The 13,169-nt window shown below is 52.5% G+C and overlaps 1 protein-coding gene across 1 annotated transcript in view; it reads right to left on the bottom strand.

The window, feature by feature from the left end:
• TCERG1L (transcription elongation regulator 1 like) overlaps positions 1-13,169 on the bottom strand; it is a 58,046-nt gene that overhangs the window by 20,559 nt on the left and 24,318 nt on the right. Inside the window, exon 5 of the mRNA XM_033066215.1 lies at positions 3,098-3,223. Coding sequence (XP_032922106.1) covers positions 3,098-3,223 — 126 coding nt within the window. The remainder of the gene's footprint in view (positions 1-3,097; positions 3,224-13,169) is intronic.

Below are 13,169 nucleotides of genomic sequence, written 5' to 3'. Positions count from 1 at the left end.
TTTAATACAAATCATGGAGTGGGTTGGGCTGGGTTAGGTTGGAAGGGGTCCTAAATCCCAACCAGTGCCACCCCTGCCATGGATCCATCCACGGAATCACAGAGACACAGACACAGACAGAGACATGGGATCACACACACACACATGGGATCACACACACATGGGATCACACACACACACATGGGATCACACACACATGGGATCACACACACACACATGGGATCACACACACATGGGATCACACACACATGGGATCACACACACATGGGATCATACACACATGGGATCACACACAGAGCCATGGGATCACACACACACACAGCCCTGGGATCACACACACACGGGATCACACACACACGGGATCACACACAGAGCCATGGGATCACACACACACACACACGGGATCACACACAGAGCCATGGGATCACACACACACACACACACACACATGGGATCACACACACACGGGATCACACACAGAGCCATGGGATCACACACACACACACACGGGATCACACACAGAGCCATGGGATCACACACACACACACACGGGATCACACACACACGGGATCACACACACATGGGATCACACACACACACACATGGGATCACACACACACGGGATCACACACACACACATGGGATCACACACACACACACGGGATCACACACACACACACACACACGGGATCACACACACACACACGGGATCACACACACACACATGGGATCACACACACATGGGATCACACACACACACATGGGATCACACACACACATGGGATCACACACACACATGGGATCACAGACACACACACACACACACACAGAGCCATGGGATCACACACACACACACACACACACACACAGAGCCATGGGATCACACACACACAGCCCTGGGATCACACACACACGGGATCACACACACACAGGATCACACACACACACACACACACACACATGGGATCACACACACACACACACACACACATGGGATCACACACACATGGGATCACACACACACACATGGGATCACACACACACATATGGGATCACACACACACACGGGATCACACACACATGGGATCACACACACATGGGATCACACACACACGGGATCACAGACACACACACACACACAGAGCCATGGGATCACACACACACACACACACACACACACACATGGGATCACACACACACACACACAGCCATGGGATCACACACAGCCATGGGATCACACACAGCCATGGGATCACACACACACACACACAGCCATGGGATCACACACACACACATGGGATCACACACACACACATGGGATCACACACACAGCCATGGGATCACACACACACACATGGGATCACACACACACACATGGGATCACACACACACACATGGGATCACACACAGCCATGGGATCACACACACACACACACACACACACACACATGGGATCACACACACAGCCATGGGATCACACACACACACATGGGATCACACACACAGCCATGGGATCACACACACATGGGATCATACACACATGGGATCACACACACACACAGCCCTGGGATCACACACACACGGGATCACACACACACGGGATCACACACACACACACACACACACACATGGGATCACACACACATGGGATCACACACACACACATGGGATCACACACACACATATGGGATCACACACACACACGGGATCACACACACACGGGATCACAGACACACACACACACACACAGCCATGGGATCACACACACACACACACACACACACACACACATGGGATCACACACAGCCATGGGATCACACACACACACACACACACACACACATGGGATCACACACACACAGCCATGGGATCACACACACACACACACACAGCCATGGGATCACACACACACACACAGAGCCATGGGATCACACACACATGGGATCACACACACATGGGATCACATACACACATGGGATCACACACACACATGGGATCACACACACACACACGGGATCACACACACACACATGGGATCACACACACACACATGGGATCACACACACATGGGATCACACACACACACACACACACAGAGCCATGGGATCACACACAGAGCCATGGGATCACACACACACACACACGGGATCACACACAGCCATGGGATCACACACACACACACACACACACACACATGGGATCACACACAGCCATGGGATCACACACACACACACACACATGGGATCACACACACACAGCCATGGGATCACACACACACACACACACAGCCATGGGATCACACACACACACACACACACACAGAGCCATGGGATCACACACACACACACAGCCATGGGATCACACACACACACACACACACACACACACACACACACAGAGCCATGGGATCACACACACACAGCCATGGGATCACACACACACACACACACATGGGATCACACACACATGGGATCACACACAAACACACACACACACATGGGATCACACACACAGCCATGGGATCACACACAAACACACACACACACATGGGATCACACACACACACACACACACACACACATGGGATCACACACACACACACACACACAGCGTCATGGGATCACACACACACACACACACACACAGAGCCATGGGATCACACACACACACACAGCCATGGGATCACACACACACACACACACACACACACACACACACAGAGCCATGGGATCACACACACACAGCCATGGGATCACACACACACACACACACATGGGATCACACACACAGCCATGGGATCACACACAAACACACACACACACATGGGATCACACACACACACACACACACACACACATGGGATCACACACAGCCATGGGATCACACACACACACACACACACACACACATGGGATCACACACACACACAGACACACACACACACACATGGGATCACACACACACACATGGGATCACACACACACAGGATCACACACACACAGAGCCATGGGATCACACACACACACACACACATGGGATCACACACACATGGGATCACACAAACATGGGATCACACAGAACCATGGATCATCCCCACCTGCTCGTGCCTGCTCCATCAGGTTGGTGGCCAGGAGGGTGACGCCGGGCGCGGACACGGCGGTGACACGGGTGACCTGTGCTGGCACCAGGGGGCCCACGGCAGCGTCCAGCCTGGAGGCAGAACCTGCCAGCAAACCAGAAGGGAACAGTGCCAGTGGGGAAGAATGAGGCAGAGTGGAGGAGTGGAGCTTTGCCCTGGTATTTAAAGATTCCCTTTAAAACTCTTGGCTTTTTTCCCCAGCTCGTGGTGATGCCTTGGGTTTCAGCTTTTTTATTTTTCAGATTCTCTGCTGCTTGGTGTGTAACTCTGAAAATTCATCTTAGGTGTTAGTGAGTTCTCTTCACAGGGGAGTTGAACAAAACAATTCCTTCCCAGCTGGAGAATCAAGGACAACTGTACCCAAAAACCATAAACAAGAGAGAAGAAAAGGGGGCTGAGACTTCATAGCCTGGGGCTGTGCTTGGATAACTGACCCCAATGTGGAGATGAACCCAAACTTCTAAAGGTGTAAAACTCGTGCCCAGGATCCATCTGGGATTTGATTTGGGTGCAGCCCTGGCTGGGCTCTTGCACTGCCCAAGGTGAATCCTTTCAATAAATCCCTATTTTATCCTTTCAATAAACCCCTATTTCATTCCTTTTGCTCTGCCCTGTCTCTGTTCCAGGTCAGCCTTTCCAGGCATCAGTTCTGGTGCCCCAGATGGGACATGAAGGCATCAGTGGCACTCAAGGCCATGGCCAGTGGTCAGCACAGGCCAGTGGTCAGCACAGCCAGTGGTCAGCACAGCCAGTGGTCAGCACAGGCTGCCCCAGCAGCTGCACATGGGGATTCAGGGAGCCTCTCCAGCCTCAGTGATTCAGTGAATTCGTCTGCTGCACACATCCCCTGCCCCCACTGCAGGGTTAAAACAAGGTTTGTGCTCAGCTCAATTCCTGGCCACGATGCCCACGGATTCTCAGCCAATAAACAGCGCCAGAAATTTAAAATCAATGAAAATGTGGCTCTCAAAGTAAGAATTTGCCAGGGTGGATCAATGCTCTCCCAGCAGGTCACAGCAAGATCAGTGTTCTCATTTTAAATAACACTCCTCTGGTTTCCACTGTTACTCATCACAACTTCTTCATGTCCCACTCTGTCCACGGGAAATTATTTTGCCAATACTTTAAAAGTGCAGCTTTATCCAGGGATTCACAGCCTGCTTGGACAAGGCCAGACCAGGAACTCTCTCAGGTGCATTATTCTTGAGCAATCAGTAAGCCAGGGCTGCTGCTAGAGCCAGCCCAGCTAAACCAGGCTCTGTAGTCCTGCAGAATTCAGATTTATTCCATTTATAGCAGCATTTATTTCCAATAACTGGGCACGAGTTCTTCAGAAGCTGAGGCACACAGCCCCACCTCCTGCCAGGTAAATCCAGGTGTCCCCACGTGCCACTGCCACCTGTACAGACACATCCCTGTTGGGAATAACAATTCCCAACACAGACCAGGCTGCAGGATTTCCTGCCCCTCCCTTCCACCAGTACCCATGGGCTACCAAGCAGCTCCCATCCCAACTCCCCCACGTTCTGGAACTCTTGGATCATTTCTGAATCGCTCAGTGTGTTAGCAAAGCCCACTCACACACTGTGAGCGCTGCCATGGATCTGTGTCCCTGCAGTTCCAGGAGCCACAGCACAATATTCCACAATATTCCCACACTGCTTTGGGACCTTAAATCCCACCCAGTGCCCCCTCCCCCTGTCCCAGGTGCTCCCAGCCTTGTCCTTGGGTCCTATGAATTCTCTACACCCCAAACTGGGGTAATTTCCATAACTTCCATAATTATCCCCTGCAATTGCAGGCAGCACTGGAGACGAGCTCTGCTCATCCCCACCTCGGCTGCCGCCTGCTCAAACGTGACTTGCCATTATATAATTTCAGCTGCTTCTTTATGTTGATTTATTATCCAATCCAGGAACAATATCAGTGCATCTTTTGATGTGATGGAAGCAATTATCCCACGTCTTCCACCCGCACCAGAGTCAAGTATATATAAATATATATTTATACACACATAGATATGCATTCCATACATGCAGATCGAGTTCAACTGCTTATTTTAATTATAACTGCTGCTCACCAAATAAGCAGGAATGATTTAAGGCAATCTTAACCTTTAAGGAATAAATATTTATGCTTTGGAGCTCTTTGTGCTTATGAAGAGCAGTCTTTGAATGGATGGCTTTGGAATACCAATAAAGCCTGGATGGAGTTGAATGTCACGATGCAATATCAGCCTCTGGTCTGAACTGAACATAACCTGGGCTGGAATTACACCTGCATGTGAACCCACACTCCCAGTGCCTCATGATCATCTCCTGAGCCCAGAAGGTTCTGGATTTCAGGGCTTCATCTACAGGCACAGTCCATCCTGATGAGATCATTTGGGGCACTCCTGCCAACCTGCAAAGGACAAGAGAAATCTCTGCTTGGAAAAAAAAAAAGGAAGAATTGAGCAGTAATTAAAAAAAATCGACTTTTTACCAAGCAGGCAGCCTCCTTCATCTCCTGCAGCTCCCGAGCTGAGCTCCCCCTTCCCCTCAAGGACACACCACGCTCCTCCTCAAGGCAATTCATGCTGGGAAACACGAGCCTGCCCAGGAGCCACCTCTGGGAAATTCCCCTTCCTTCCTCTGCTGCTCTGAAAGGCCCAGACACTTCACTAACAGCATTCAGCACCTTCTGAACCTGAGGCTGCCCCTCCCTGTGCCTCAGACCTGGCAACGTGTGGTGCTTCCTGAGCAGCCCGTGGCTGCAGGGAGAGCATCCCGCACAGCTGGCACAGCTGGCACAGCTGCTGCAGGCTCAGCACAGCTGCCCTGCCCTCTGTGCCAGCCCAAATTCGGCCCCAGGCTGAGCTGGAGCTCCCTGGGGAATGGGGGGAGCCCCCAGCCCCTGCAGGGCTTGGGGATGCTCAGAGAGCTCCCAGCCCAGATGGGGTGGGAATGGCAATCCCTGCTGGGTCCTGCTGGGATGCAGAGGGGGCACAGGGCAGTGAGCTCCCAGCATCCAAACAGGGCAGGGAATGGCAATCCCTGCTGGGATCAGGGCAGTGAGCTCCCAGCCCAAACCAGGCAATCCCTGCTGGGATCAGGGCAGTGAGCTCCCAGCCCATTTGGGACAGTCCCTGCTGGGATCAGGGCAGTGAGCTCCCAGCCCAAACCAGGCAATCCCTGCTGGGATCAGGGCAGTGAGCTCCCAGCCCATTTGGGGCAGTCCCTGCTGGGATCAGGGCAGTGAGCTCCCAGCCCATTTGGGACAGTCCCTGCTGGGATCAGGGCAGTGAGCTCCCAGCCCATTTGGGGCAATCCCTGCTGGGATCAGGGCAGTGAGCTCCCAGCCCAAACCAGGCAATCCCTGCTGGGATCAGGGCAGTGAGCTCCCAGCCCATTTGGGGCAATCCCTGCTGGGATCAGGGCAGTGAGCTCCCAGCCCAAACTGGGAAATCCCTGCTGGGATCAGGGCAGTGAGCTCCCAGCCCATTTGGGGCAATCCCTGCTGGGATCAGGGCAGTGAGCTCCCAGCATCCAAACTGGACAATCCCTGCTGGGATCAGGGCAGTGAGCTCCCAGCCCAAACCAGGCAATCCCTGCTGGGATCAGGGCAGTGAGCTCCCAGCCCAAACCAGGCAATCCCTGCTGGGATCAGGGCAGTGAGCTCCCAGCCCAAACCAGGCAATCCCTGCTGGGATCAGGGCAGTGAGCTCCCAGCCCAAACCAGGCAATCCCTGCTGGGATCAGGGCAGTGAGCTCCCAGCCCATTTGGGGCAATCCCTGCTGGGATCAGGGCAGTGAGCTCCCAGCCCATTTGGGGCAGTCCCTGCTGGGATCAGGGCAGTGAGCTCCCAGCCCATTTGGGGCAATCCCTGCTGGGATCAGGGCAGTGAGCTCCCAGCCCATTTGGGGCAGTCCCTGCTGGGATCAGGGCAGTGAGCTCCCAGCCCATTTGGGGCACTCCCTGCTGGGATCAGGGCAGTGAGCTCCCAGCCCATTTGGGGCACTCCCTGCTGGACCCTGCTGGGCTCAGGGCAGTGGGGATGGGTGGGCACAGCTCTGCCCCACCCAGACCTGTCCCCAGCCCCAGCTGGGAACTGAGCACACATCACATCACAGCCAGGGCTGGGCTGGGCTCCGGGGGGAAGGACACACAGACACAAACAGCAATTGCAGCCCAGAACCCAGATCCCAGACTGGTGTGGGGTGGAGGGACCCCAAATCCCAGCCCTGCCCTGGCAGGGACACTCCCACTGTCCCAGGTGCTCCAAGCCCAGCCTGGCCCTGGGCACTGCCAGGAATGGGGAGTCCCTGTGCAGCCTGTGGAGGAACATTTATAAATCAGAATTTTTAGCCTCCTACCCAACCAGAAACAACCCTCAAAGTGTCAGCAGCATCACTGCTTTGGGCAGAATTACCCCAGCTGCTCTGCATCCCATCCATCTCTCTCCTGTGGTCTCTGTTCATTTGGGTTTTCCCATTTTTAAATTGATAAAAAAGAGAAATGGAAATTTCTACTGAAGAGCTCCTTTTCTGCTGCACTGCAAAGTAACAAAAATAATCCATTCATTGCCTGGGGGGGAGCACAGGAGAATGACAACGAGCTGGAAGGTGAGAGGTGACAGCAGCAGGGATTTTTGTCCCTGGACAGGCAGAGCCTGGCACAGGCACAGGGCACTCGAGGCCATCACAGGGACTGGGACAACAGGAGCTGCTTCTGGATTTTGGCACAGAAATGTTCTGGGGGTTTTTTTTAGTTTAAAATTGATGGTGCAGAAGCCAAGTCACCCCACTGGATTCCATCAGATGAATAAATTGCCCCGGAAGGAGGTCAGAAAATTAGTGAAGGGTCTTCTGTCTTTGGGGAAATGAAAAATAAAAGCAAGAGGCACAGAACTACAGCTGGAGAGAGATTTACACCCAGATAAATCAGTGTACAGCAGAACAAAACCATGGAGAGACATCTCCAGCCTGTTCCATAAGATAATTCCCTGGAATTATCACCCTGGCAGTGCCCAAGGCTGGGCTGGACAGGCTTGGAGCAGCCTGGGGCAGTGGGACCTGTCCCTGCCAGGGCACTGGGAGGGATTTAAGGACATCCCAACCCATCCCAGATTCTGGATCCCAGCTCCTGCTGGCTCCCAGCCCGGCCCCAGCTCCAGCAGGAGCTGCACTTTTGTTCCTGCAGGATCATTTGGAGCGTTCATTTCAATATGCAGTGCCATAACCACTTCAGGAGCTGGTGAGTGCTGGAGTAAATTGCTTATTGGAGCGGGAAGGGAGATGGGAAGTCAGCAAGAATTCCTGAAAATCTGCAGAGTCAGGGCAAAGTGACAATGAGCACCTTGTGCAACGAGCTGTGCTGGGGGAAGATTTCCCTCTCCCCTTTCTCTTCCTTTAACAACCTGGTTTTTTGCAATTTCCACCAAATGAGCAGCGAAACGAGGGAAGCAAAGGGAAATCAAACCAAATCAACCCCCCTGGAAGCTGGAGTCACATTCAGCCATATTTTACATTTCTGTCCTGTACTGTGGGTGCTGGAAATGTTAAACCAAGCCAGGGAATGCTCCCTGCCCCGGGGGAGGGTGTGGGACAGGGTGACCTCAAAAACAAATTATTCAGTGATTCCATGGCAGCACCAGCACAGCCCCACTCCCCAAACCTGCCGGGTTTGGGGGCCATGAAAAATCCCCCAAAGCCTGGGAGGTGTCCTGCTCCTCCTGCCACCACACAGGGACAATCCTGGGGAGCTCAGCCCTGGCTGCCCTTCAAAGCAGTTTGGGAAAACTGGGCAGTCCCAGTCTGAAAATTCCCCAGAGGAACCATTTTAGGCAGGTTTAGCATCCTCATTTCTCCCCTCTGGGGGAATGGTTGTTGCAGCCCCTGTGCCCATCCCAACAAACCCTGCCCAGCTCTGGTGCTGCCCTTGTGATCCCAGGCAGGAATTCCCCCTTTGTGCCCAATCCTGGTATTGTCTCCAACTGGGAAAAACTGAAACAAGAACTCTGTGAGCAGCAGAACTGAGCAGAAAGCCTCTCCCAGCTTCCAATGGGATTTCTGATCCCAGGAGCTGGGAGAGCAGGGCTCACCGTGACAGAATGGAACCTGGCACATTTAATAACAAAAATAGCAGGGTTATTAAAGCAAATGATGCAAATCCTGGCAGGCTGAGATGGTGTCCCTGCTGGGCTGAGCCCCTGCTCCAGACTCTGCTGGGCTCACACCCCAGAGCTCCAGACTCTGCTGGGCTCAGACCCCAGAGCTCCAGACTCTGCTGGGCTCACACCCCAGAGCTCCAGACTCTGCTGGGCTCACACCCCAGAGCTCCAGACTCTGCTGGGCTCACACCCCAGAGCTCCAGACTCTGCTGGGCTCACACCCCAGAGCTCCAGGCTCTGCTGGGCTCACACCCCAGAGCTCCAGGCTGGAATAAGACCCTGCTGGAGGCTTTCCCTCCCGGGATTTATTCTGTAGGATGGGCAGGCAGTGCTTGGGGGCATTGCTGAGGTGCCTGGGCTGGACCTTGCAGCTCAGGATGTTCCTGATCCCAGAGTAAAACCGAGCTCTACTCACTCATTTCACTGCACCCTGTGAGCAGGACACAGCCCAGGGCTCAGAGCAGGGACTGGGGAGTTTTCCCAGTGGTTCTGAGAGTGTAAAACCCCACTGGGATCTCCCTGCAGCTCCTGCTGCATCACACTCCTCATGGAGTCTCCAAACTGGGGGGAATAAAAAGCTTGCATTGGATTTTTGGGCAGGTTCTGAGCAGCAGCTCCTGACCTGGGTGACCTCCCTGAGCACTGATGAAAGATTCCTCCTGAATTATTCATGGAGCCATCAGAGAACACTGGAAAACGAGGCTGGAGTGGCCCAAGGCAGGGCAGGGATGGGGCTGAGAGTGGCTGGGCTGGGTTGGGAGCACCGGGAGGGCCCTGGGCTGGAACTGAGCTTTTCCAGAGCCGGGCTGGGGAGTGGGAGCAGCCTGCAGCACACGGGGAGAGCCAGGGAGAGCCTGCCCAGGGCAGGAGATGGGGGCCGGGATGGGGAGGGGATGGGGATGGTGATCATCACCCCACACAGCCCCTCTCACTGCTGGTGATGAGGATGAGGATGGAGATGGAGATAAGGATGAGGATGAAGATGAGGAAGAAGAAGAGGAAGATCACCCCACACAGCCCCTCTCACTGCTGGTGATGGATGAGGATGAGGATAGTGATGGAGATGAGGATGAGGATGAAGATGAGGATGGTGATGGAGATGAGGATGAAGATGAGGATGAAGATGATCACCCCACACAGCCCCTCTCACTGCTGGTGATGAGGATGAAGATGAAGATGAGGATGAAGATGAAGATGAGGATGAGGATGAAGATGAGGATGGTGATGGTGATGAGAAAGAGGAAGATCACCCCACACAGCCCCTCTCACTGCTGGTGATGGATGAGGATGAGGATGGTGATGGAGATGAGGATGAAGATGAGGATGAGGATGAAGATGAGAATGAGGATGAGGATAAGGATGAAGATGAGGATGATCACCCCACACAGCCCCTCTCACTGCTGGTGATGAGGATGAAGATGAGGATGAGGATGGTGGTGAGGAAGAGGAAGAGGAAGAGGATAATCACCCCACACAGTCCCTCTCACTGCTGGTGATGAGGATGGAGATGAGGATGGAGATGAAGATGAGGATGAGGATGGTGATGAAGATGAGGATGAGGATGATCACCCCACACAGCCCCTCCCACTGCTCCATCCAGCCCCATCTCCCCAGCTTTTGCCTCCCTTTTCCAGCCTCACACCAAGTCCAGCAGCAAACTCCCATCTCCTGGCTGTGGGATGCAGTTCTGGGAGGATACACTGAATTATTCAATTATTCAATTCTGTGAATTCAGGAGCACCAGGCCCTCAGAGCCTGCCCTCCCTCCCTGCCCTCCCTGCCCACTGTTCCAAACCAATCCTTGTGTTCCACAGTGAAATCTTCAAACACTCATTTCTGGGAGGATTTGGGAAATTAGGGTTGGGGTTTTGAACCCAGGAATGTGACCCTGCTGCTCCATTTTTAGGGTGGCTCCTGGGTGAGGTTTGGAGCCCCAGGTTCTGACATGACCCAACACTGAGTGGATTTGGGAATGCATAATCCCAGGGCTGGAAGGGCAGGGACACCTCCCACTGTGCCAGCCTTGGACACCTCCAGGGATCCCCAAACCTTCCTCCTTTTTCCTTTCCACCATCACCACGTCCTGCATGTGCCAACAGAGCTGTGAGTGCAATAAAACCCCTGAAATTCCACTCAGAACTCTGGGGAAGCTCCTGTGGCATACTTAAAATTGGGAAATGTAATTAATTTCCCTTATTTATATTCTGCCCAAGAAGGAAGATTCATTTTACCTTGCTGCATTTCCTTACACTTTAGTGGGGCCTGACTGAGGAGCAGGGGGAGGCAGCCAGGAAACATCCACAGCTCCAAAGCAGAACTGGGTAAAACACCAGGAAAAGCCCTGTGGGTTTGGTTCCCATGTCCAAGGGGCTGAGCAGGAAGAGCTGTGGGATTGGAGGAATAATAATAATAATAATAATAATAATAATAATAATAATAATGAATTATTATTATTATTGATGTTATTATTATTATTACTGTTGTTATTATTATTAAAAATAATACAAACCCTGAGTTCTCAGCTTGCAGAACCCCCAGGTCATGCCATGGTGCCCTGGCATTTCTATCCCTTCCCAAGAAACTCCCACTCAGGTATTTCTGTATTAATTTGAGTGTCCAAGATGAAGTGCAGCATTATTTTTGAGTGATTCAAAGGATGTTTTGTGGTTTGCTCAGCTCTCAATCCCACTGGACAAAATGAACCCTCAGCCCTCCAGGGTCCCCTTCTGTTCCAGGCAATGCTGAGAATTACTCCAGGAGCCACCAGACCCTGCAGGTGCAAATCCTGACAGTGGAGATGAATCCTCTGAGACTGTGAATTCCTTCCCCCACCAGGTTCAGTTTTGCACTGAGTTTGCCCCACATCCAGCCCTGATTCAGGCCAAACACTGGGAATATATCAGTTGAAATTCACTCCATCATTTTACAGCATCAAAACCAGTCCCCAAAAAGCTGAATTATAAAGTTGGCTGAACACATGGAAAACAATTTTTTTAAAAATGCTTTTTTCCCCCTCACTAATAAGCAAGAGAAAAGCACACAGAGCAGCATCACTCCCATCTTTCACAGTGAGTTTTGCTCCCTTGTTCCCCTCTCCAATCCCCCAATATTCCTGCTGGGCACCCCCAGCTGGGTTTTAACATCCTCTGGGAATTAATTTTGCATCCCAGCACCACTCCACACATGCAGAGCTCCCAATGCTTTCATTGCATAAATAAATTGAAGGACACAGCACAGCCACCAAAACAAGGTGTTCCCTCAGCTCTGGTTTCAGACTGCTGGAATTCTCACAGGAATTCTCATTCCCTCCCCTTCTGCAGAGGGAATGATCCCATTATCCCTCCAAGCCTTATTGCTTTCTGTCACTCAGTCTGGATTTTCCTTCTAAGGCTTCTGCTCCCTTTACAAGAAATACATCCAGCTTAGTGAGCACTCTAAGCTACACAAATCTCAATTAATTTGAGGCTGAACAGAGAGAGGAAGAGCCCAATCTGCCCAGAGCAGCCCAAGGTCCCCAGAGGGACACAGGGAAATACAAAGTGCTGTCCCTGTGTCACCCCTGGCAGGGGATGGAGCAGGGAAGTGCTGCTCCTGAGAGCAAATCCTGACTGAAACACAGCTCAGCTGCTCCTGAGAGCAAATCCTGACTGAAACACAGCTCAGCAGCACTCTGCTGCTCCTGAGAGCAAATCCTGACTGAACCACAGCTCAGCTGCTCCTGAGAGCAAATCCTGACTGAAACACAGCACTCTGCTGCTCCTGAGAGCAAATCCTGACTGAAACACAGCTCAGCTGCTCCTGAGAGCAAATCCTGACTGAAACACAGCCCAGCAGCACTGCTGCTCCTGAGAGCAAATCCTGACTGAAACACAGCCCAGC

Source organism: Catharus ustulatus, chromosome 8 (genome assembly GCF_009819885.2).
Source record: "Catharus ustulatus isolate bCatUst1 chromosome 8, bCatUst1.pri.v2, whole genome shotgun sequence".
Classification (NCBI taxonomy): Eukaryota; Metazoa; Chordata; class Aves; order Passeriformes; family Turdidae; genus Catharus; species Catharus ustulatus.
This window is presented reverse-complemented; position numbering and strand designations above follow the sequence as displayed.